This window comes from Myxine glutinosa, chromosome 1, assembly GCF_964187855.1.
Source record: "Myxine glutinosa chromosome 1, kmMyxGlut1.1, whole genome shotgun sequence".
NCBI lineage: Eukaryota > Metazoa > Chordata > Myxini > Myxiniformes > Myxinidae > Myxine > Myxine glutinosa.
Genome location: NC_136261.1, coordinates 180,917,520 through 180,944,704, shown reverse-complemented (window position 1 = coordinate 180,944,704; position 27,185 = coordinate 180,917,520). Strand labels below are relative to the sequence as shown.

The window sequence follows — 27,185 nt, the reverse complement described above, 5'->3', positions numbered from 1 at the left end:
GCACAAACGAGTCTTAAACACTTGATCAAACAGCTTCCAGATCTCGTATATGAATTTGATGCAAAAAAAAGAAGAAGACTTTTGTATGTTTACAGCTTTTTAAAATCATAGTTGTGAGGAAGTAGAGTTCAATATCATACATATATGTATACATTCATGCAATGTCATTTTGTTCTTTTTATAGACAAAATGAAAATGGAATTGCAGCAGGTTCCCAAGGTCAGTGACGATATAGTTATACAATACATTGAAAATAATATTTTTCTTATTCTTGTATGCCATGTTTCATATTATGAGGTTAAGGACTCGTAGAGCTTATGCAGTTGTCCTGATTCTTTCACAAGTTAGCTATCTATGCCTGATATTCGCCTGGATTTCAGCAGGAATTTGGCAGAATGCCGATGAGAACTCCTGTACTCTTCAACAAAAAACAGAACTTCGACGTCCATAACCAATTAATAATGTCGGATGTATCCTGAAATTAACGTCCACCCGAGGGTCGGCATACGCAATGCCCTGCCTACTAGCACCAATCGAAGAGTTTATAATTCAGTCAAGAATCAAACCCAGATGAGACAACTCATTAGAAAGTGTGTTGCCTCTGCATATCCTGTCAGTCCCTAATCATATTCCTTGCTAAATGCTGCCTCACGAAGTACCGTGAAATGGGGTGAATAGGGACAACAAGGTGAATAGGGACACAAACTGAAAAAAGTTTGGAAACTTTTTTTCGCTGAAAATGGATTACCATACTGATTTGTTGATATTTGGGTTGAAAGTGTTCTCTTGTTTTAAAAAAAAGCAACTTATAGTCCCTATTAACCCCATATATGGGTTAAATAGGAATAAATAGGATTTTTATGGCTGTCCCTATTCACCCCGTTTTACGGGTGAATAGGGACAGTCACTAATACAAAAAAAAAAAATCAAGAAATAGGGACAGTTTGGAGAAACTTTTTATCCCATTTCTTTTTTTCATTGGCACCGTGGTTTATATTATGGGTGCATATTATGTGCATCCATCTGAGCTATCAATTTAGCAATAAGTTGGAAACTCAGGATTGTTTCTTGATTATTATTTTTTTGTATTAGTGACTGTCCCTATTCACCCGTATAACGGGGTGGATAGGGACAGCCATAAAAATCCTATTTATTCCTATTTAACCCATATATGGGGTTAATAGGGACTATAAGTTACTTTTTGAAAAAACAAGAGAACACTTTCAACCCAAATATCAACAAATCAGTATGGTTATCAATTTTCAGCGAAAAAAGTTTCCGAACTTTTTTTCAGTTTGTGTCCCTATTCACCTTGCTGTCCCGATTCACCCCATTTCACGGTAATTGTAGTTCAAAATAATTTTCCGACTTTTGAAGTTAAACGTGCTGGGCTGAAATTCCATCATGCTTCCCTTCTTAAATAATGGCCCTGCATTTGATGTCTTCCAATCTTTTGGGGTCTTTTGTCTTAATTGACCAATTAAATATCATTTACTTGCACAAAACTAACCTCCCTCTCTACCCTCCTCCACAAGGGGTGGGATAGGGAAGGAGGGATCATTTTGGCAGATGTGAATACTTGCGATTGTGAAAGCTTAGGACACAGTTTACGGCATATTTGTGTGCATGGTAAATCGTGATCCCTAATTTATGTACTTTGTTTATTACAACGTCTTCCAACTATTTTGCTTTTGCTCCAGTATTGGTAATTGGTTATTTTGTAGCGTGATGCCCAAAGCAACTTAATCTTACCACTGCATCAGTCAAAAGGCATAAAAGAGGCAGGAGAAAACTAGAAAGAGCAATCAGAGATTGCAGACCCTTGCCAGGAAGTGTTTTCAGTGGTTTTTAAGGCTTTTGTGTGAAAACAAATATGGCGGCCGAACCACGTGACTGATGACGTCATTATTATTTTTTCTCCACCAATTTATCCCCACATGATGCTCAATAAATTTCATCTTGGTCGGATGAAGTTTTGTACTTCTCGAATTATAACATCATGATGGAGGCACCTATGACATCATTAACATATGTTATTCCATATGGAGAGTTCTTTACAATGAGCAATGGCGGAATTTTTATTATGCAGCACTTTCGGAGAAATAGAGTTGCAAAGTTTTTCGGTTTTTCCAAGATGGCGGCCATACCACGTGACATATGACGTCTTTTTTTTTTTTTTTTTTTTTTGTATACAAGATCGAGGCTCGTGAAGGAGCGAACATTTATCACACAGAAAGACAAACCGACAAACCGACACATAACCGACAAACCGACACATAAAACAAAAAGCATCGGGAGCGGTAGACAAGATGGGGAGAGAGGGGGAAGGACACAAACACAACATTTGAGAGCAGGAACCGAGAGACATGGAGACATCGAGAGATCTGTGGGAGGGAGAGGGCTTTGGGGGGGAGGCATGGGAAAGGGGGTGGGAGAGGCATAAAACATATGGACACTGCCAGGACTACCAGGAAAGAAGTTGGAATTACAAACAAGGTGGATCTGGGGTGAATTAGTGGGGGTAGAAAAGATCAAGGTTTTGGATGGGGGAAGATAAGAGATGGTGGTGAACAGCTGTTTTAAAGACCTGGAGGGAGGAGTGGGATTGAAGGGAGTGTGGGAGTTTGTTCCAGAGGCGGGAGAAAAGAGGAATGAAGGAGTGAAGGTGAGCAGAGAGCTGAGATTTTGGCAGTTTAACCATCAGAGGCTTGCTGGCAGATCTTGTGCGACCTGTAGGAATATTTGGGGGACAGAGCACAGAGAGAGCTGGGGGAGCAAGGCCGGAGAGGAGTTGGTAGAAGACAGAAAGACCACCTACCTACCTGCCTGCGGTGAGTGAGTGAAAGGCCCTCAGAGATAGCTTCATCGCGGGAGATTCCAATGATTCTGAAAGCTTTGGTTTCAACAGCGTGAAGCCGAGCTAGGTGTGAGGCAGGAGCACCAGCCCATAGGGAAGAACAGTATTCCATTGAGCTGCGGATGAAAGCCTTGTATGTGGTGAGGAGCTCAGGTGTGCCTAGGAAGGACTTCGCACGACGGAGGATGCCCAGTCGGCGACTGGCTTTGCAGGCCAGCTTGGAAATGTGGTTTTCCCAAGAAAGATCATGGCAGATAGTGAGACCCAAAAGCTTGAGCGACAGAACTTCTTGGAGAGGATTGTTGAGGAAGTAGATGGGAGGGTTGTCCAGTCGATCTTTTCGGAGAGACATAGTAAGAGTGTGAGATTTGTCAGGATTGAAAGACATGTTCCACTTGTTTGACCAGTCTGTGATTTTGTCCAGGTCTTCAGAGAGTGAGGAGGCTGCAGACTGCCGATCTGAGGGAAGAGGAATAGAGCGGCAGAGAGTGGAGTCATCAGCAAAGAGATAGAGAGGATTTTCCAGAGAGTCGGAGAGATCATTGATAAAGACCAGAAAAAGCACAGGGCCCAGCACACTGCCTTGGGAACTCCAGCCTGAACAGGAAGGGGAGATGAGAGAAATCCATTCAGGGCCACACGTTGACTACGACCATAGAGGAAGTCCGCAAGCCATGCATGGAGATTTCCATGGATACCATAGGAGTAGAGTTTGGTGAGCAGAGCTGGGTGCCAGACCGTATCGAAGGCACGTGATATGTCGAGGGAGACAGCTCTGATTTCCTGTTTGGCATTGAGGACCTCCATCCATTGTTGAGACAGGAGAAGCAGCATGTCCAGAGTAGAGTGACCTGGTCTGAATCCAAATTGATGATCAGAGATCAAGCCATTGGAGAAGAGGAAAGATTTCATATCCGAAGCAATGATGGATTCCATGACTTTGCTGATAATTGGGAGCAGGCTGATTGGTCTGTAGTGAAAAGGATCTGTTTTTGCACCTTTTTTGTGTAAAGCGGTAATGTTTGCTGATTTCCAGGATGCTGGCAGATGACCTTGAGCAAAAGATAGGGTGAAAAGAACAGAGAGAGGGTGAGATAGAGCGGCAGAGCAGGATTTTAGGACCCTTGGGCTGATGCCGTCTGGTCCAGTTGCAGAATCAGAGTCGAGGTTAGACAAAAACTCCTCCACCTTGTCAGGAGAGAAGGACACAGAGTCCAGGAGCAGTTGGGTTCGACTGGGAAAGGTGGGAACAGAGAGAGATGGGTTTGGGACTAAAGATTTTGAGGCAAACACAGAGTTGAGGCATTCGGCTTTGTCACGTGCGATGTCAACTGTGTGGCCATTTGAGGTAAGGGAGGGGATGGAGGGGGAACAAACACCAGAAACGGATTTGACCAGATGCCACCAGGATTTGGAGGAAGGAGACAGGTTTGAGAGTTCGTTCTTGAGTGAGGAGAGATAGTGCTTCCTGGCACTCCTGAAGGTAGACACACACTTGTTCCGAGCTTGGTGGAAGGAACTGAGATTGCCTTCAGTTGGATTAGCCTTCCAAGAGGCAAAGGCAAGTTGTTTCAGGGCAACTGTCTCACCACAAGATTCGGTGTACCATGGACGGGAGGAAGGGTAAGACAACTGAAGACGAGATGGGATAAATCTGTGCATGAGAGAGATCAGTTTGCTTTGGAAGAATTCCCAGGAAGAATTGATGTCAGAGGCAGTGAAGATGGGAGACCAATCCAGACGATTGATGGCTGCTTGAAGCCCGTCCCAGTCGGCCTGAGTGAAATGCCAGACTCTTCGACGCTGAGGAGGCTCTCTGAGAATGGCCAGAGAGATGTCCACTTTGACAAGCACATGATCAGAAGAACCGATTGGAGCAGAAGAAGAGCAGCAGACATTAGCAGGGAAGTTTGTCATAACCAAGTCTAGAAGAGAAGAAACTCCATTGGCTGAGATCCGGGTCGGGAAATTGACAGATTGTGTCAATGCCAGTGAGTCACAGAAGTCCTTTGCTGAGGTGCCATGACTGGTGAGAGAGGAACCCACACCCAACCAGGTGGCATGATGACAGTTGAAGTCACCACATATGAGGAAGAGAGAGTTGGGATGAGTGGATAGAAGTTGGTCCATGTTGTCAGAGAGTGAAATGTAAATTGAGTCATCACTGTTTGGGGGACGGTACAGAACACATATGAACAAAAGGTGGGAGCGGAGAGGAAGCCGTAGCCAGAGGTACTCCTGGGGGTGAGGAGGAGAGAGGGCAGTGCAAGGAGAATGAGGAAGAGAGTTTTTGATAAAGATAGCCACCCCACCACCAGGACGAGGCTCAGGTCTATCATACCGGAAGAGGGAGTAACCAGGAAGAGATATTGAGGATTCAGAGACATCTTGAAGGAGGAAAGTCTCTGTTAAGCAGATCAAGTCTGGATTGTCAGAAGCAACCTGTATGGAGAGATCAGTCAGGTTTGAGCGAAGGCCCCGGATGTTTGAGGTCCATACTGTTAAAGAAGAGAGAGGGGGAGCATCGGGTACAGGACAGGGGAGGGGAGGAGTAGGGTAAGATGAAGGATGAGAGGGGGAGGTAGGGAGAGCAGTTGATAGTGTGTCAGAGATTACAGAAGAGTTCCAAGAAAGGGAAGGATGAGGAGGATGAAAGGTTTGGTGGTGAAGGGATGAGGCAGAGTGAGGGGTTGTTTGAGGGGGGGCATGGGACAGTAGAAGGTTGGGGGGGGTGGAGGCATGAGATAGAAGGGAGACGAGGTGGGGAGGAGGCAACTTTGAGGAGGGGGGAGGAGGGAGAATTTGAGAGGAATGGTATGGGGGGAGATTTGAATGGGAGGAGTTGGGGGGGAGTTTTGAAGGGGAGGAGTGAGGCGGGAGTTTAGGAGGGGAGGGGCAAGGGGGGAGTTTAGGAGGGGAGGGGCAAGGGGGGAGTCTAGTAGTAGAGGGGCAAGGGGGGAGTTTAGGAGTGTAGGGGCAAGGGGGGGGGATTTGGAGGGGAGGGGCAAGGGAGGAGTTTATGAGGGGAAGGGCAAGGGGGGAGTTCAGGAGTGGAGGGGCAAGGGGGGGGGATTTGGAGGGGAGGGGCAAGGGGGGACTTTAGGAGGGGAAGGGCAGGGGGGGGAGTTCAGGAGTGGAGGGGCAAGGGGGGAGTTTAAGAGTGGAGGGGAAAGGGGGGAGTTTAGGAGTGTAGGTGCAAGGGGGGGGGATTTGGAGGGGAGGGGCAAGAGGGGAGTTTAGAAAGTGGATGATTAATGAAAGACGAACATTGATAACAAATTGGGTTTGTTGTGATTTTCAAGTTAGCAATCCGATTCAGAACGATGGTAACCATTGTTGGCACCCCCATGTGCCTAACACTGCCATCCCCCTAAACTAATGCTCATGGGCCCTGGCGTGTGAGGAATGGTGACACCACCATTCCCCCACGTAGGGTACACTATTTCCATCAGTCTGCTACACTTGAGCCTCTCCGTGTGGGAATACATCGTCACAGCTCGGCTTCGAAAGGCCGAGCGATCCATTTGGGTGGTTTGTCTCCTGTAGGTTGGGTCCGTCCGGCATTTTTGATCCGGGGGAGGAGGCATGGATGGGCCGAGGTGCAGGGGCCCCTCCCTGCGCGGGGCCTCGCGGTCCCATGCACGATGACCCAACCGGCCCCGGTCGGAGCACCGCACCCGCCAAGGTGCGCGGCTCCGAAATCTCCTACCTCCCCTTGAACCTCACCGATTGCCTTTGCCGCCACTGCGCTGCACAAACCATACAGGGCGGGGGCCGGCATGGGTCGTGCACGGCGGTCCTTGTGAAACTGCCGCGGCATCGATCCGCGCCGGTCCCCGCTGCACACAACTCACCGAGGGTTCACGTCGGCTATCCGTCGCGCTAAACGCTACCCCGGTCGGTGTCGATGCTTGAGCCGCGTTCTCTCCACTCGCGACCCACTTCGCACTCGCACACCCAGGCGTCCCCGCGCCTCCCATACACTCCGTTACTGCACACCTAGGCGTACTCACGCCCCTCACACTTCAGTCAGTACGCACTCTTCTTCTACGCACTCTTCTACCGCACAACCAGGCGCACACGTGCCTTCCACACACTTCATTATCGCACACCCTGGCGCACACTTCCGTTACACACTCCGTAACACCCCCGGGTGTGCACTCCTGCACACACTCTGCAACACGCTCTGGTGTGCACTCCTGCACACACTCTGTATCACACTCTCCTGTTACACACTCTTCCCGCACACAGTCTGTAACACCCACGGGTGTGCACTCTCCTGTTACACACCCAATCATCGCACACTTTTTCTCCACGCACTCTTCTCGTGCACATTCCGTCATACACTTTTCTCTCACATGCTTCGGCGCACACTCTCTCTCATACTGCGCACCAGTCGCCCTTGTACACCGCACAATGGACCTTCCCACGACCGCCCTTGTTTCGTCTCTCTCCCAAGCGCGCCAAAAACCCATTCGCAGCCAAACACATTTGCGCCATTATTCCTACTCACCTTGGGGACCTCCTTTTCTGCCAGCACCTGCAAACTTTTTATTTTGTTAGCAAGCACGGCATCACGGTGCAAATACGAACTTTGTACATATTCCATCTCCTTCTCCCGTGATATATTTTCTGACTCTGCCGTCTCTTCGGCCCCAATTGTTTCTTCAATTTGAATGATTTCTTCGACGACTGCCGGCGCGCATAAAATTTTTCCGTCCAATTCGACGACCGTCGGCTCTTCTACACCCTGCGTCGTGATTTCTATAGCCCCGGTCAACTTAGCTGCGCTCTGCCCAAGCTCACTCCCCCACACGCTCCTCACACTGCTTCACCTCGTCGCGCCCCCATTGCGACCTTCCATGCTCAACCTGCGCCGAATGTCCCCCCCCCCCCCCGCTTTTTTATGTCCTTCGACGCCACTCTCGTTTTTTCCAATTCCCGGGTGGATTTGTCCCCCATTTCTTTCAATTGACCACACCCATTTTGTTTTCCAACTCTCTCCATGTTACACCTTGCTTAGTCCCCCATTTCTTTCAGGCTATACTCAGTTTTGGCCACAAAGGCCATCATGTGTGTCATAAATAGGCCCATATCCATTGGCGCCGCGGGCTCGGCTCTCGCCGCCATGTGCAAGGCGCTGCCATTTTCTTCCCCTGCTACCGCCCCCTCATCAATTCTCCCTTCGTCGACCCAGGACCCCACAGGAAGAGCTGGTAATCGATTCGACCTCTCCCTCATCTTCTACCCCCACACAGGCATTCGACCCGCCTTGGCTAGCCATGGTACGAATATAAATTTGGCTTTTATACTAAATTTCGGTCGCTCGTAATTTTCGAGTGCGTGAAGCGCACTCCCGGTCCAATCCCACTCCCGGACACCAAATGTTACGGTTTCCGCACGACCCTCCTGCCCCTTACCAAGGGGAGATTAAGCCCCTTGTTCTTTTTGGCTCGGCGCAACCGAGAGACTTGAATCGCCCCTCCCGGGCAAACGCAGGGTCGGGTTCCGGGACGATGTTCCGCACGTACCTAAGTACCTGCGCCGCCGCGGAAGCGGGGAATCAAGCCTCGCACGAGTCACGCGTAATTTGAGTACACCGAGCGGATTGCGTACCACGTGGTCCGTGCAGTTACCTTTGTTATTGGAACCCGATTAGAGCGGTTTTATTCGTACCACGCTTAGTTAATGATGGAAAACACAAAAGCGGTAGAATCAAAGGAAGAACACAGGTTTAATTATTATTCACACTATTATGTACAAGGCGAAGAGACACAGAGCAGTCTTATACAGTCTTATACTTATTCCCAGATACGGGCCCGATCACACTCACAGGGGGAAATGAAAGAAGGATGATGTTCACTCGCCGAACGCGCCGACTTGGTCGTCCAGGAACGGCTCCGCCCGGCGTAGCTCTCCCCGGTCACAGCACGTCCCGCGATGAAGGCAAGCAGGCGGTGGGAGGGATCCTTGCAGCGCGTCTCTCGAACAAAGGGCAGAGCAGGCAGGCGGGAGGGAAATGAACGCGTCTCTCGCCAGGCTTGGCGGTTTCTCACAGCGCGATTAATTACCGGCGCGCTCTCACTCGTGTAACTCGATAGGGGTTCTGCCTCAAGCTCAACCGAGCGTTTAATTTGTAAGAGCGCTTATAACTTGGTTCATGCGCGTCTTCTCTCAGAACTCGTTCAACAAGCGCCTCTCCGCAGAACTCAACTCTCACAAGCGCCTCTCCCACCAGAACTCAACTCTTACAAGCGCCTCTCCCACCAGAACTCAACACTCACAAGCGCCTCTCCCACCAGAACTTGCAAGCTCACCACTCCACAGAACTGCCGTGGGGCTTCGCGCAACGGGTTATATGGCCAACCCCCTTAGCTCTCTCAAATGTTCTAACCACACCTTGTGACGCAGTGCCGCAGCCACTCCCTTCGAGCCCTGATTGGCGGCTCGCTCTTACCGTCGGCTTCTCCTCCGCCCTCCTTCGCCTTGCCTCGATTTGCCAGGCCTGCCTCGTGTTAATTTGTGCCAAAAAGCCAAAGGCGGCATAAGGCAAGAAAGGACCTAACTCTCATTATTCTACTCAACGCAAAACTAACACAGGAAAAGGACTATGCTTACACATACGAAGAAATAACTGAACTATCGCAAGGCTACGTGTTGTCGTGACTAAACTATGAGGGGGAAATTAACGTTTATTGTACAAACTCAAAACCGCAACAATATATATTTATATATATTTATATATATATATTATAGATATATAGATATATATTTTATAGATATATATTTTATAGATATATATATATATATATATATATATATATATATATATATATATATATATATATATATATATATATATATATATATATATATATATATATATATACAGTGAAACCTTGACTTACGAGTGCACCAACTTACCAGTTTTCCGAGATACGAGCCGTCGCTCGGGCGGTTTATTGCTTTGAGATGCGAGCCGAGATCTGAGTTACGAGCTTACGCCACCCGCCACCAAGTGGGTTCCGGTCACGTGGTTATCTTGCCCTGCTTTGTTTTCGCATTTTGGTTATTTTGGAGCTTACGCCACCCGCCACCAGGTGGGTTTAGGTCACGTGGTTATCTTGCCGTGCAAGCATCTCTGCCGTATATCGCTGCTGCTTTGTTTTCGCATTTTGGTTATTTTGGAAAATTTCTTAGTTTTAACCATGGGTCCTAAGAAATGGAGTGCCAAGTGCAATGCTGAGAAGAAGAAGTGGATGATGTGCTTGGATATAAAACACGCAATCGTCGAAAAACATGAGCGAAGTGTGCGTGTTGTCGACTTGGTGAGGCGGATGTGAAGGCAGCTGAAGATTTTATTATAACTTTTGCCGAACTGATAGAAGCCGAACGATACATCCCCCAGCAAATCTTCAACTGTGACGAGACAGGGCTCTTCTGGAAAAAGATGCCGAGGAGGACGTATATAACGGCAGAGGAGAAGAGCATGCCAGGCCACAACTTGTTCAGAGTGCCGGCGATAGCTCGCCTTCTCTTTGTGGAAAACGCGGTGAGATCCTTAACATCCAACAACTAATGGGACGCAAACGGGGCGCCCAGTTTAGCGGTACACACATTGATGAATCACCCTGCCTGTGATTCACCCATGACAGGTTATAGCTGGGTCGGGATTCAAACCCAGACTGGACAGTTTAGAGTCAAGTGTGCGTACCTCCAGTCCAGGCCATCCTGCCAACTTGTATGCTGCATACAGGTGAAATATAAAGCGCGAGATATTTTTATATATACTGTATATTTAAAAAAAAATTGGTGTGGTTTTTGGCGGGCTGGAACGGATTAATAGCATTTCAATTCATTTTAATGGGGAAATTTAATTTGAGAAACGAGCAAATTGAGTTACGAGCTCGGTCACAGAACGAATTAAACTCGTAAGTCAAGGTTTCACTGTATATATATATATATATATATATATATATATATATATATATATATATATATATATATATATATATATATATATATATATATATATATATATATATGTATATATATATGTATATATATATATATTTCCCGCTCTATCAGGGAAAATGGCCTTAAAATGCCTGTTGTTGTTGTTTGTTATATATATATATTTATATTATATATATATTGTCGCGTTCCCGGGGTTAAGACCCCTGGGTGAAGGATGACCAAAACGAGCTTTAACTCCGAGGCGTACTTCGAACCTTGGCGGGATTGTCTTTGGTACGCGCGGGAAATGCCCGAAGCCTTATCTGATTGGATGGCCGACACTGGGTTAATCCAAACCCATAAACACAAATACGGGACAAGCAAAATCGACAATACAAGAATGAAATGCAAAAATAAAGGATTTAATGAAAATATATCCAAGAGACAAAAATGAAAGGCGAGGTAAAAACTATAATTCCTAATTGAGACGTCTCCACTCAGGCGTATAGAAACAAGGGGCAAGATTAAAATAAAAATAAATGATGTTCCTGCCGGCTGGCACTTAACTCTGGTCTCAAAGAGGGGGGTTGGCATTCGTCGCCTCCAAACCATCGCGTGGGAAGCGCACCAACAAATGGTGCCGAAAATGCCCAGGCTTGAACAAGCAGCCAACCGGCCCTTCCTCGTTTCCACCACCAAGTGAGACGCGGTTCTCCCCTTCTCCGAAAAGCACCATAGTCAACAACACCCCCTCCTACTTGTATGGGAGCATCACGTCATCCAACCCCCACTTGAATGTGAGGTAACGTTTCATGACTGGGTCGGTACCTTGCACTTTGTTGGCAATTGCCCACATGTCTCTCAGCACCAGCTCTGACTCTCAGCTCTGAGTCCATCATCCATCCATCGTCAATCACATCCAAATTGCGGTGAAGGGTGCAGCAGGTGTAATACGTTTTGAAAGTGGAGATTATCCCTTGGTTGAGTGGCTGGATCAAGGAGGTGGAGTTGGGTTGCAGGAAGATCACGTCGACGTTTGGGTGAGCCATGTCCAGGTCCGCTGGTTGGCCAGGAGCATTGTCTTGTGATTGTGAGCAACCCAAGCAGGAGAACCTTTAACGCAAGGTTTTGTTTCATCAGGTACCTCTCTACCTGAGGGATGAAATTGTTATGAAACCAGTCCATGAAGATTGCTGCCCTCACCCATGCATTCCTGTTGGCCTGCCAAAACATGGGCAGCATTTGTTTGTCATTGCCCTTGAGAGCACGTGGGTTCAGGGAACAGTACAACAACATTGGTTTTGTTTGACATTCCCCTTTTGTGTTTGTGCAGAGGAGAAGATATTCCTGATCCTTGACGGCTTTGAACCCCAATGCTGTCCCCTCTTCCTTTGAAATAAAAGTTTGTGTGAGCATATTTTTCCAAAACAATCAAGTCTTGTCAGCATTGAAGACCTGCTCTGGCAGGTACCCCTTCTCGTTGAGCTGTCCGAGTTGAGCAGGGAACGTTTTGGCTGCAATGTGGTCCGCGGAGGTATGCTCGCCTGACGGTTTGACGTTATGGAGATAACGCTTCCTGAAGCGGTCAAACCATCCCTTGCTTGCCCAGAATGGACTGGGGCCGCTCGTACCCACATCGCTCAGCACATCACTTGTAGCTGCACCCGCATCACCCACATCAGTCAGATGCGTGTACATCCGTCTTGCCTTTGCGCGAATGAGAGGTTCACTTAAAGGCATTTTCTTCTGCTGGTTGTCCTCCATCCATATGCTGAGCCTTTTCCATCCTTTCTATGTCAAGGTCCCGGAGCTGGGTGACCACCTTGGTGCTTGATACAGCACTCGCTGCAACACTTTCTTGGATCTCCTTCTCATTCTTCCGTATGTAGCGAATGGTGGATTAGTTCATGTCATAATGCCTGCCCACAGAGGCCGCACTCTTTCCTCTTGAGAGCTGGTCCAGCAGCTTCACTTTCTGGCTCATGCTCATCACTTTATTTTGCCTCTTGGTAGTTGACACATCTCCAGCACTGGTCTTGCGCTTGGGGTCCAAGTTTGATCAATGAGCGAAGTGAGAGGTAAAACACAGCTCAAGGCAGCGGGACAAGAAGAATGATTGAGACACGAAGTAAGTAGTCATATGGGCATTGTGGGTAGCTGTGGGAGGGGTGTGTATTCTACCCATTGTTTTTGTGGAATGTTGGTGGGTGATGCTGTATTCAGCAGCTGGTAATGGATACAGTGAAGCATTTTCATTGTGTAACTCTTGGGAGATGACATCTTACGCAGCAACTAGTAGATACGGTGGAGTGGTTTTATAGCGGCGGATGGTGGGACATGCCACGCGGCTCTGTTTATAGTGTGAATGGTGGGAAAGTCTGTGCACTTAGGTTTATAGTGTCGAATGGTGGGACATTCCACGCAGCTCGCTTATAGCGTAGCTAAAAAATGTTTATTCACCCGTGAAAAACCGTGAAAATGCGAAGCACAGCACCAAAAATGTATAATCAGGTCATGCGTGCGACTCGTGGAAGATATGTTTTGTGTGTACGTCCAGCTGCTTTATGCATGGCTGGTGGAAGATACGTTTTCGAAGTGTTGTGCTTGCGGCTATATATACAGACTTGGCATTTAATATGGAATATTTTTTTGTGGGGGTGAACTTACTTTTCAAGATGACTTAGAACCAAAAGTTCATTGGAATTATGTTGAAATTATTCTAGATTTTGTTAATGTGACCTTTAAAAGAAACAAAAACCACATTTGACATTTCGAAGCAAATAAATTGATCCTTGAAAGTGATGTAAACTGATATCGAACTCAATTCACAGATAGTACTGTGTTAAACTTCTGTGCGTTTTCCAGAAGTATCTCTTTATTTTGCACATTAGCCAAAATTTTTTTTAAACAAAAACAAAAGTTAAATTACGACTGGGATTACGGACAGTAAAATTACAGGTCAGTACTTCGTGTAACCCCCACGAGCATTCAGGAGAGCACGTACACGTTGAGGCATGCTGTTCACGAGATTTGCCAAGGTTTGGACAGGAATCGCTTGCCATGCAGTGACAATAGCCTGCTGCACATTCACGCACAGAGGCAGGCTGCTGGTCCAAGTTGGCGATTTGACGCGTTAATTCTGCCCACAAGTTCTCTATCGGATTCATATCCGGGGACATGGCAGGCCACTCCATATGCTCTACACCACGGTCAGCAAGAAAGTGTTGGATCTTGCGAGCATGATGAGGCCATGCATTGTCATCTTGGAAGACAAAGTTTCCTCGAAAGGCTGCACGAACAAATGGAAGCAATGTTTCTTCCAGAATTGCCCTGTGCTTGAACTGGTTCAGGTTTCCATTCAGAACAACCAGGTCAGTTTTGCCCCCTGCATGAAAAGCAGTCCAAACAGTCACCCCACCACCTCCAGCTTGGACTCTTGGCACTATACAATCTTCATTGTAGGCTTGTCTGCGCACTCGGACACTTGTCTGCGCTTGTCTGCGCACTCGGACGCGGCCATCTTGACGATAGACCAGAAATCTAGACTCGTCACTGAAGATCATGTGATTCCAGTGTCCTGGCTGCCATTGACGGTGCTCTCTGGCCCACTGCAGTCGGTGCTGGTGGTGTTGTCTGGTCAGACGTGGCTTTCTCAGGGGACGCCTGGCACGATAGCCTGCTTGAACCAGTCGTTGGTTGACTAGCCTTCTGGATACAGGCACATTTGTCAGTTGCTGCCACTCAGCCCTAAGCCGATTAGCTGACTTGGTACGGCCATTGCGGACTAACCGGTGCAGCTGGCGATCATCCCTCCTTGTGGTTCTGCGGGGACGTCCTGACCTCGGTATTGGAGTAGGGACAGGCTGGACACCCCTCTTTTTTTCTTTTTTTTCTTCTTTTTTTTGTATACTGAATCGAGGCTCGTGAAAGAGCTGACAATTACTTCACAAACAAATCAACTAGACAAACAAAATGTATAAAAAGAGGGAGCGGAAGACGAGAATGGGAAGCACACAAACACTTGAGAGCACACAACATTTAAGAGCAGGGAGATGTGTGGGAGATGTGTGGGAGGGAGAGGGCTTGGGGGGAGGAGGCGTGGGGAAGGGGGGGGGGGGGGTGGGAGAAGTATAAAACACAAGGACACCAAAGACTTCCAGGACAGAAGTTGGTATTTCAAAAAGTGGAATTGGGGTGAAATTATCGGGGATAGAAAAGATCAAGGTTTTGGATGGGGGAAGATAAGAGATGGTGGTGAACAGCTGTTTTAAAGACCTGGAGGGTGGAGTGGGATTGAAGAGAGTGAGGGAGTTTGTTCCAGAGGCGAGAGAAAAGAGGAATGAAGGAGTGAAGGTGAGCAGAGAGTCTTGATTTTGGCAGTTTAACCATAAAAGGGTTGCAGGCAGATCTTGTGCGACCTGTAGGAATATTTGCGGGACAGAGCCCAGAGAGAGCTGGGGGGGGGGGGGGGCAAGGCCAGAAAGGAGTCGGTAGAAGACGGAAAGACCACCAACCTGTCTGCGGTGAGTGAGTGAGAGGCCCTTGGAGTTAGCTTCATCGCGGGAGATTCCAATGATTCTGAATGCTTTGCTTTCAACAGCGTGAAGACGAGCTAGGTGTGAGGCAGGAGCACCAGCCCAGAGGGGAGAGCAGTATTCCATTGAGCTGCGGATGAAAGCCTTGTACGTGGTGAGGAGCTCAGGTGTGCCAAGGAGGGACTTCGCACGACGGAGGATGCCCAGTCGGCGACTGGCTTTGGAGGCCAGATTTGAAATGTGGTTTTCCCAGGAAAGATCATGGCAGATAGTGAGACCCAAAAGTTTGAGTGACAGAACTTCTTGGAGAGGATTATTCAGAAAGTAGATGGGAGGGTTGTCCAGTCGGTCTTTTCGGAGAGACATCGTAAGAGTGTGAGATTTGTCAGGATTGAAAGACATGTTCCACTTGTTTGCCCAGTCTGTGATTTTGTCCAGGTCTGCAGAGAGTGAGGAGGCTGCAGATTGCTGATCTGAGGGATGAAGAATGGAGCGACAGAGAGTAGAGTCATCAGCAAAGAGATAGAGAGGATTTTCAAGAGAGTCGGAGAGATCATTGATGAAGACAAGAAAAAGCACAGGGCCCAGAACACTGCCTTGGGGAACTCCAGTCTGAACAGGAAGAGGAGATGAGAGAAACCCATTCAGGGCCACACGTTGACTACGACTAGAGAGGAAGTCCGCCAGCCATGCGTGGAGATTTCCATGGATACCAACAGAGGAGAGTTTGGTGAGCAGAGCGGGGGTGCCAGACCGTATCGAAGGCACGTGATATGTCAAGGGAGACAGCTCTAATTTCCTGTTTGGCATTGAGGACCTCCATCCATTGCTGAGAAAGCAGTAGCAGCATGTCCAGAGTAGAGTGACCAGGTCTGAAACCAAATTGATCAGAGATCAAGCCATTGGAGAAAAGGAAAGATTTCATATCTGAAGCAATGATGGATTCCATGACTTTACTGATAATTGAGAGAAGGCCGATTGGTCTGTAGTTGCTGGGATCTGTTTTTGCACCTTTATTGTGCAAAGCGGTGATGTTGGCAGATTTCCAAGCAGATGGCAGATGACCTTGAGCAAAAGAGAGTGTGAAGAGATCAGAGAGAGGGAGTGAAAGAGCGGAAGAACAAGATTTTAGGACCCGTGGGCTGATGCCGTCAGGTCCAGTTGCAGAATCAGAGTCGAGGGTTGACAGAAACTTTTCCACCTTGTCAGGAGGAAAGGACACAGAGTCCAGGAGCAGCTGGGTATGACTGGGTACGGTGGGTGCAGAGAGGGATGGGTTTGGGACACAAGATTTAGAGGCAAACACAGAGTTGAGGCGTTCACTCCGCGCGTGAAAAAGTGAGCATTTCGTGCTCAGCTCAGTCAGCTGAGCATTTCGTTTCAGGATCTTTGACACCTGACCTTGAGTGATGCCATACTGCCGAGCAATAGCACGCTGTTTCATGCCGGAATTTCGTAAAGCCACCACTAAATGACAAACAGCATTGTCGAGTTGACAGACCATCTCCAGGGGAAGCGGCAATAACTTTTGTAGATGTGCAGCAGTTGTTTTCCACTAATACAGAACGCAACAACCCTTATATACCCGATTGTGAAGCCAATCGTCAAATGTACCTGTCCGTACATTTTGTCACGCCACCTGTGATATAATCCTGTTATTGACTTCTTGCTGCGACAGACAATCAGTGACATGGTTCTTTTAACAAAGAAATCACCGAAGCGTAAAAGAAACTCACCAGATTGATATACCGAGTTCAGAAAGTAAACCCAAGTCAAAATAAAATGAAATATTCCATATTAAATGCCAAGTCTGTATATACATAAATTATATTCATGTACATGAGAAAATTTATTACTTTCATGTCGTTTTGACTCAAAATGTGCAAAGCAATGGTAAATATGACTTTGTTCAGTCAAATCCTGTGTTTGTCTCTGGACCCAGCTCTTCATGAAACCTGATTTTGCAATGGAAAATCCTGCAACATTCAACACTGTTATTCCATGGACGTCCGCAGGCCCACGTCCTGGATCTAACCCCCCAGATGGCACCTCTTCACGCCTGCTACAAGAGAAGGTCGGTGCCTCAAGCTTGTCATGCTTCTATCCATTATCACATTTTTGGCCCTATACTTGTTTTATAATTGCTATTCGTCATTTATAACTGCATATGAAAGTGAATATGAAAAGATGCAGAAAACACAAAAAAAATCTACAGTGCCCTCCACAAGTATTGGAAAAGTGAAGTCGAATTTGTTATTATTGCTATATACTCAATAAACTTGGATTTGAGATGAAAATGAGGCAAATAGTACAGGTCAACTTTTATTTGATATTTCTATGCATATATGTTTTACCATTGCAGAACAATAGCACTTTTTATGTGCAGTTTCCCATTTTAGGTAAGCATACGTATTGGAACAGATTAACTTAAAGTAAACTAAAGTAGTTTAATAGTTCGTATTTGGTTGTATATCCCTTGCATGCAGTAACTGCATCGAGCCTGTGACCCATTGCCATCACCAAACTCTTGGTATCTTCATTTGAGATGCTTTGGCAAGCCTTTCCTCTAGCCATTTTCAGTTGTTGTTTGTTTTGGGGGGGTTTCTGATGTTGGTCTCCTCTTCAACAAGTGAAATGCATGCTCTATTGGATTTAAATCAGGAGATTAACTTGGCCAGTCTGAAACCTTCCACGTTTTTCCCCTGATGAGCCTCTTGGTTTCGTTGGTGGTGTGTTTTGTGTAATTGTCTTCCTGCATGGTGAAGTGCTGCCCAATGAGGTTGGAGGCATTTTCTTCTACAAAGGCAGACAAAATGTTTCTGTACATTTCCAAATTCATTCTGCTGCCATCATTAGTTACATCATCAATAAAGATGAGTGAGCCAGTTCCAGAGACAGCCATGCAAACCCAAGGCATGACACTACCTCTACCATGCTTCACAGATGAGGTGGTATGGTTTGGATTATATGCAGTTCCTTCCATTCTCCACACTTTCACCTTTCCATCGATTTGGTAAAGGTTTATCTTGGTCTCATCTGTCCATAAAACTTGGTGCAGAACTCTACTGGCTCACCTCTGCACTTGGGAAATTCTAATCTGACCTTTTTCTATTTTTGGTGCTGATGAGAGGTTTTCATTTTGCCAGTGTAGCCTTTGTAATTCTGCTGTTGAAGTGTTCTACAAACTGTAGATTGTGATACTTTCACCCCTGCACTCTAGAGGTTGTTGGTGATGTCACTGACAGTTATTTTCGGGTTTTTCTTCACAGCTTTGATGATTTTTCTGTCATCAAATAGAGTTGTTTTCCTTGGCCGATCTGGCCGTTATCTATTGCTAAGTTCACTCATGGTTTCTTTTCTTTTCAGTATGTGTCAAATTGTTGCATTTGCTTTGCCCAATTTTTGTGCAATGGTTCCAATTGAATTATGCATTACGTCTAGAGTCGGCTACCCCTTTACAGTGGTGTATTATTCATGACTCGATGAGAAGTGGTGTATTATTTCAGAAACCACTTCTGATAATTGCTAACGGGCCATAACTAATTAGCCTACGTTTCTTAATGATATCGTTATTGCAATAATAGTATTAATAACTAGAACGGCACATGGTAGGGCAGACACATTTACCAGGCTGAACAAATTCCGTTTTGCATCCCACAAAAAAAATGAAGTTGACCCCTTATCGATTGGAAGAGGGTAAAAAACCATTAACCATTAACCATTAACCATTTTTGAACCATTAACCATGTTAATGGTTAAAAAAAAAACCAAAAAAAAACTTATTTTTATGATTTTGTCATTTGATTAAAAGTGAAACTGGTGTTTTGAGGGTGGATGAAAACTTAGTAAATTCTCCTTTCACTGTTTTCCTCCACAGCTGAGTCACTACCTTGACGTGGTTGAGGTGAACCTGGCTCGTGAGATCTCTCGCCGCTCAGATGCTTTCTTCCAAGCAGTGGCATCACAGCGTGAGGTACAGGCCCAGTTGGCTGCTGCCGCGGCTGCGGCGCGAGCTGCTCGTGAAAGAGCGGCGGGGGCCTCGGCGACATTATCCCACGGAGGCCTTAAAGCGTTGCGGTTGTGGTGCACGCGTCGTAATGCCGGGCGAGTGCTAGGAAAATTGGAGCTTGCGGCAGCTGTACGGGAAACTCAGCCGACGGTCCAGTTGTTATTATCAACGGCAGAGTATGCTGCGGCACTCGACCTTATCGCCACGACACAGGAAGCACTGCAACAGGAATTGCGGGGTGTACATTGTTTCAGGTATGCTGGTAGGTGTTTCATGCGCCTAAATTTGTCTTGGCTTTCAAGTGTTCAATGCCATATTTTGTCAGACACTTTTAAGGTTTCTTCCTTTATTTCCTCCACTATCTACGATGGTCAGAGGTTGTTTTTACCCCTGTCTGTTTGTTTGTCTGTGAGCAGGATATATAAAAACCTTGTGGATGGATTTGCATGAAATTTGGTGGATAGGTTGGGTGTGTGATAATGACTAAATAATTTGATTTTGATTAAGATCTGGGTACTATAATTTAAGTGATTCTTCACCATTGAGAGAGAGAGAGAGAGAGAGAGATAGAGAGAGAGAGAGAGAGAGAGAGAGAGAGTGTGTGAGTGTGAGTGAGTGAGTGTGTGTGTGTGTGTGTGTAATTTTGTTCATATAATTTTGTATGTATAATTTTGTTTATATAATTTTGTATGTATAATTTTGTTTATATAATTTTGTATATATAATTTTGTATACATATATATATGTATGTATATATGTATATGTATATATATATATATATATATATATGTATATATATATGTTGTGAGAAACCCCCGGTGAAACCACCTTTGTTCTCACCCAAATGAGTGCCCCGCCCACCACTGACGTAACCTCCTTGGAGCCTCACGCGATTGGGAGGCGAGTCGGCACGTGATTGGTGGAGGGTCAGAGAGCGCGGCCGCCATCTCATGATACGGACGCAGCTCGGAGGTTCGAGGCCTCGAGGCGAGGGAACTTTCGTTACGCCTCACGACAGCGAGTGGTGCTGATCGTTTATAGTTATGGATTGTACGAGTGAGTGATTCCGGAAGAGAACGAGTGATTCCCGGAGATCGTAGATTGGAACGGTGAGTCCTATATTGCCTGCTTCGTGTTGGAGCTCCTGGCCGACCGTTCCTGGCGGCCTTGTGTGGTATTCCATCCTGGTATCCTTCGAGTCCCGGAGCTCGTCGATTGGAGCCGCGAGGATCTTACCTGCGTCTGGTTGGAGCGTCTGTGGCCGACCGTTCCTGCAGGCTTGTGCAGCCTATTCCATTTGTTACCTTTCATGGTTTTTGTGATCGAGCCAATAAAGCATCGTGCCTTACCCCTAGAAGGCCGATTAAAACACAATTGTGTTGATTACGTCTCTTTTGTCCACTCCGTGGATTACTTGAAGCCCGGACATTCACGTCCGTATTCCGTGCTGGGAACATTTACCAGGCGGGATCGCGACAAATGGGTTGCTCGTCCTAGGATCATTCAAGTAAGAGCCATTCGATTGAGACGGGAATTCTGCAGTGGACGACATCTTCTGGCATCTGTTCATCGCCTTCTCACCAGCGGACGCCGTCTGGGAGGAACTTTCTCGCCGTAGGACGCTGTCTTGGGCAGAGAAGTGAATAGCCTCGGATCCCTCCAAACAACCGACAAAGAATAAGCGAATAGCCTCGGATCCCTCCAAACAACCGAAAAAAAAAAAAAAAAAACGTGAGTATTTGTACGTGGTATTTTTCTCATTGGCAATTTGATGTGCGGGTGATATTGCGTAGTTGTGTCGTATTTCCCCAACAGAGCGTTGTGTTTGAGCGTTGTGTTGAGGTTGTGTTTTGTGCCTGGTCGTATGATAACTCGTAGCCAAGCTATGTCGACCAGGGAAGTGAGAGTTCAACCTGATCATGTTGACAGTCACGTGGGTGGCGAGGTGAGCGACGCAAGCAGCCTTGACCCGGTCACTCAACCCGAGATGTTAGGAAGCGATTCCATCATGACTAAATGCATGCGTTCGCCCTTCTGGACCGGGCTGACTCCGGTTCAACAACTTGACATGTATAACAGGGAGAATGACAGGGCAGAGGCAGAGCGTGCTGCGGCAGCAGAGAGAGAGCATGCGGCAGCAGAGAGAGAGCATGCGGCAGCAGAGAGAGAGCATGCGGCAGCAGAGAGAGAGCGTGAGAGAGAGAGAGAGCGTGCGGCAGCAGCAGAGGGAGAGCGTGCAGCAGCAGAGAGAGAGCATGCGGCAGCAGAGAGAGAGCGTGCGGCAGCAGCAGAGGGAGAGCGTGCGGCAGCAGCGAGAGAGCATGCGGCAGCAGAAGCTGAACGCGTCAGAGAGCATGAGTTGCGAATGTTGACTGAACGACTGCGGGCAGAGGGGTCTGCTGCAAGAGTCCCGGAAACTGTTCATGTTCGTTTGCCGGACTGGACGGGAGACACGAAGCCAGAAGCGTATCTGGAGATGGCGGAGAAGTTGTTGGCTGCCGGTGGCATTGATGAGAGCTTGTGGGTCGGCCATCTTGTGAGCCATCTATCTGAGAAGGCGAGGGAGGTATATGCGAGGATGGCAACCGAGGACGCAAACAAATACAGGGCATTGAAGGCCGAGATTTTGAATGCCTATGCGGTGTCCGCATGTATTTATAGGAGAAATTTTTTCAGCTGGACTCGTGAGTCCAGTCAAACCTATGAGGAACATTCGCGGGCCTTGTTGGAACAGCTGCAGAGATGGTTCAAGGGGAGCAAGGTGGAGTTACCTCAAGCGGTTGCGGAACTCCTGGTGCGTTACCGTATCGATCAACAGCTTCCGCCTGACTTAGCATTGTTTCTTGTCGACAAAGACACTGTTTCCTTGGCAGACTGCGTCAACCTTATTGATAAACATGTTTTGGCGTGCAAAATGCTGCAAGTCACGCAGTCGCTTCGTAAGACGGAGGAGTCTGCGATCAAGACCGCCCCCCGTCTGCCCGGCGGCTGGATCGAGGGGAAGGGTTCTCCGATGACCTCCACTGGGGGCGCTCGCGAGCCGCAGACCAGGGCAGGGCCCTGGTGCGATTTCTGCAAACGCGTGGGGCACGGTGAAAACCGCTGCTTCTCTAATCCCGCCAGTCCGGCCTACCGAGGCAACCCTCCTGTTAAGTCGGAGGGAGATCAGTGGAACTCATCCGCCGGGCCCTCGCACACGACGGTGGCATCGGTGACCGAGGTCACTGCCACCGGGGCTAATTCCATTCATCCACTGCATCAGGAGTATTCAGGGACAGCCTTAGTGGGTGGCCCCGATTCGATGCTGAAGTTTGAGACCAAATACCTTCGGGATACTGGGGCGACACGGTGTGTTCTCCGGGTGGGGGTAGTTCCGGCCTCTCAGATGCGTTATACCGGCGAGTATACCCTCCTTCGGGGCATTGACCGGGTTCTTGGCCGGTACCCCCTTGCCCTCCTCGAGGTCCGGAGTGACATTTTTAAGGGTCCAGTGACCTGTGTGGTAGTACCCTACTACCCTATACCCGGGGTCTCCTTGCTGATTGGCAATGATGCCATAGCCAGGGAGGAGTCATTGACTCTGACCTGTGGGGGGGTCCCTAGAGCCCAGAGTAAACAGGCGGAGAGAGGGGCGGAGTCAGACATATCTTCACTCTGGCCCGAGGAGCCTAGCGCCTCGACTCCAGTTTCCGACGGTGACGTTGCGTCAGCTGAAGTCCACCCGAGCCTCCCGTCAAGCCAACCTCAGGTGCCGTGCTCCTCAGGGACCGCTCCCGCCATGTCGCGATTCAGCAGGAACGCTAATGCTAAGGTATATGTGGGAAACCTGGGCAATGGAGCAGCGAGAGCCGAGCTAGGGAGGGTCTTCGGGCATTACGGACCACTCCGCAACGTATGGGTTGCTCGGAACCCACCTGGATTCGCAGTTGTTGAGTTTGAAGATCCACGAGATGCTGAAGATTCGGTCAGAGCCCTTGATGGAAGGTTAATTTGCGGATCGCGGGTGTGCGTCGAGATGTCGAATGGCATGTCGCGGCGGCCTCGTTTCAGACGCCCTTTGGTCCGCAGGCCGTTCGACCCGAAAGATCGATGTTACCAGTGCGGTGAAAGGGGTCATTACGCATATGACTGTCGTTCTCGACACCGGAGGAGAACCCGCCGCTCTAGGTCTCGGTCCGTTTCCCTCCTGTAAATGTTTCCCCACCTTGAGTTTGGCTCCCTTGTTTCTCTATTGTGCTTTGGGTGAAGTGTAACTCTTGTGGGGTAGATGTTAATGGGGTGTATGGTGTTTAATATTGTGTGTGAAAAAAACAAAAACAAAACTGGTTCATTGTTTACCCTGTTAACGCCTGTTAATTGCCTGTTGCGTTAATAAGTGCGTTATTGTTGCGTTATTGTGTTGCGCCATTGCGTTGCGTTGTATTGTTGCGTTGTTTCGTTATTGTTGTTAACAAGTGTTAGTAATTGTTAATGGCGTTAATTGCCTGTTAGCAATTCCCGCCATCATCTTGCCATGTGATTTGCACCTACTACAAATACTGGTTTTAAAAACGCCGTCTATTCGACGGGGTTTTTACTTAGGGGGGGAGGACTGTGAGAAACCCCCGGTGAAACCACCTTTGTTCTCACCCAAATGAGTGCCCCGCCCACCACTGACGTAACCTCCTTGGAGCCTCACGCGATTGGGAGGCGAGTCGGCACGTGATTGGTGGAGGGTCAGAGAGCGCGGCCGCCATCTCATGATACGGACGCAGCTCGGAGGTTCGAGGCCTCGAGGCGAGGGAACTTTCGTTACGCCTCACGACAGCGAGTGGTGCTGATCGTTTATAGTTATGGATTGTACGAGTGAGTGATTCCGGAAGAGAACGAGTGATTCCCGGAGATCGTAGATTGGAACGGTGAGTCCTATATTGCCTGCTTCGTGTTGGAGCTCCTGGCCGACCGTTCCTGGCGGCCTTGTGTGGTATTCCATCCTGGTATCCTTCGAGTCCCGGAGCTCGTCGATTGGAGCCGCGAGGATCTTACCTGCGTCTGGTTGGAGCGTCTGTGGCCGACCGTTCCTGCAGGCTTGTGCAGCCTATTCCATTTGTTACCTTTCATGGTTTTTGTGATCGAGCCAATAAAGCATCGTGCCTTACCCCTAGAAGGCCGATTAAAACACAATTGTGTTGATTACGTCTCTTTTGTCCACTCCGTGGATTACTTGAAGCCCGGACATTCACGTCCGTATTCCGTGCTGGGAACATTTACCAGGCGGGATCGCGACAATGTATATATATATATGTATATATATATATATATACATACAGGGTGAATCAAAAGTAGCGCCTGCGCCCGATTTCTGTTTTTTCGGCTGTCAGATTCTTTCTGGGATGTCATGTTGTTAATAATTGTCTTGCAGATTATTAATTTTCTTAATTTATTTATTTTTGTTTTTGTTTTGCAGGTTATTGCTGAGAGTTTGGAAAGTTACTGAATTTGCACCAAATTGAACCATGAATTACCTTTCAATGAATCGACGCATTGCGGCCGTGAAACATTACTACAAATGTAATGAACAACCAACGATGGCGGCACGCCATTTGGCACAGGAATTCGATATTAACCCACCCCAGGGAAGAAACATACGATTCATTGTCGAGAAATTTGAAGCAACGGGGTCAGTAGCCACTGCAAAGAAGTCCGGTCGTCCGAAAACGGCAACGAATGTAGCTAAGGCTGAAGAAGCCATCAGGAGACTGGAACAAAGTCCGCAAAAGTCAACTCGCCATTTATCTGCAGAGTTGGAAGTGAGCCAATCAAGAGTTATCCGTATCCTTCACCAGAAAAACTGGAAACCTTACATTCCACGCTTACTGCATGCCCTTCATGATGGAGATGAAGACCACCGTTTCAATTTTGCGAAGAGTTCTTAGCTAAACTTGACGAAGAGGACACAATGCTAGACAACATCTGGTGGTCAGATGAGGCATGTTTTAAGCTTAACGGCACAATTAACAGACACAATTGTGTCGACTGGGCTGCGGAGAACCCAAGAATGACAGTTGAGAAGGAGGTAAATTTACCTGGCGTGACAGTTTGGGCAGCCATATCTCCATTAGGGATAATTGGACCCTTTTTCTTTGAGGGATCTGTCACTGCAGAAATTTACCTGGATATGCTGCAAACCTTTTGGCCCAGGGTACAAGATCAGGACTGTTATTTCCAGCAAGATGGAGCTCCACCTCATTACGGACGTCATGTTCGTCAGTGGCTTGATGAAAACTTCCCCGGAAAGTGGATCGGCCGCTGCGGTCCGATCGAGTGGCCGGCACGCTTCCAAGACCTTACACCTCCAGATTTCTTTATTTGGGGGCTCATGAAAGACCTTGTTTATCGTGAAAAGCCTCGTACCATTCAGGAATTGAAGGCTCAAATCACTGCAAAGTTTGAGGAAATTGATATCAAACTCTGCAAGCGTGTGTGCCACTCTGTGCCTGCTCGGCTGCAATTATGCATCGATCATGAGGGAGGGAACTTTGAAAATTGCAAGGAAAACAGCTTGGTACACTTCCGTAATAATTTTCCCCCGAATAAATGGTTAGATAAACATGTCATTCATTTATTTCTACCTTCTTGTACACTGTAATACAAATGGCAAACAAACAATCAACTGACAGAAATATATACATGTATGTATATATATATATATATATATATATATATATATATATATATATATATATATATATATATATATATACGTATATAGATATATAGATATATATATTTAGATATATATATATATACAGACTTGGCATTTAATATGGAAGAATTTTTTTTTTTTTCACTTGGGTTTACTTTCTTAACTCAGTATATCAATCTGGTGAGTTTCTTTTACACTTTGGTGATTTATTTGTTAAAAGAACCATGTCACTGATTGTCTGTCGCAGCAAGAAGTCATCAACAGGATTATATCACAGGTGGCATGGCAAAATGTACGGACAGGTGCATTTGATGATTGGCTTCACAGTCGGGTATACAAGGGTTGTTGCGTTCTGTATTCGTGGAAAACAACTGCTGCACGTCTCCAAAAGTTATTGCCGCTTCTTCTGGAGATGGTCCATCAACTCGACAATGCTGTTTGTCATGGAGTGGTGGCTTTACGAAATTACGGCATGAAACAGCATGCTATTGCTCGGCAGTATGGCATCACTCAAGGTCAGGTGTCAAGGATCCTGAAACGAAATGCTCAGAGGGGTGTCCCTACTCCAATACTGAGGCCAGGACGTCCCGCAGAACCACAAGGAGGGATGATCGCCAGCTGCACCGGTTAGTCTGCAATGGCCGTACCAAGTCAGCTAATCGGCTTTGGGCTGAGTGGCAGCAACTGACAAATGTGCCTGTATCCAGAAGGCTAGTCAACCAAAGACTGGTTCAAGCAGGCTATCGTGCCAGGCGTCCCCTGAGAAAGCCACGCCTGACCAGACAACACCGCCAGCGCCGATTGCAGTGGGCCAGAGAGCACCGTCAATGGCAGCCAGGACACTGGAATCACGTGATCTTCAGTGCCGAGTCTAGATTTCTGGTCTATCGTCAAGATGGCCGCGTCCGAGTGCGCAGACAAGTGAATGAAGCCTACAACAAAGATTGTATAGTGCCAAGAGTCCAAGCTAGAGGTGGTGGGGTGACTGTTTGGGCTGCTTTTCATGCAGGGGGCAAAACTGACCTGGTTGTTCTGAATGGAAACCTTAACCAGTTCAAGTACAGGCCCATTCTGGAAGAAACATTGCTTCCATTTGCTCGTGCAGCCTTTCGAGGAAACTTTGTCTTCCAAGATGACAATGCA

The 27,185-nt window shown here is 47.4% G+C and overlaps 1 protein-coding gene across 3 annotated transcripts in view; it reads left to right on the top strand.

The window, feature by feature from the left end:
* The window catches only part of VPS54 (VPS54 subunit of GARP complex), a 105,116-nt gene that overhangs the window by 21,115 nt on the left and 56,816 nt on the right, over positions 1 to 27,185 (top strand). For all 3 annotated transcript variants that reach the window (XR_013623902.1, XM_078780824.1, XM_078780820.1), the window contains exons 5-7: positions 185 to 219; positions 17,291 to 17,422; positions 19,226 to 19,611. Coding sequence is in view for 2 of the 3 variants with exons in the window: in XM_078780824.1 (XP_078636950.1) it covers positions 185 to 219; positions 17,291 to 17,422; positions 19,226 to 19,611 (553 nt within the window). In the remaining variant the exon portion in view is untranslated. The remainder of the gene's footprint in view (positions 1 to 184; positions 220 to 17,290; positions 17,423 to 19,225; positions 19,612 to 27,185) is intronic.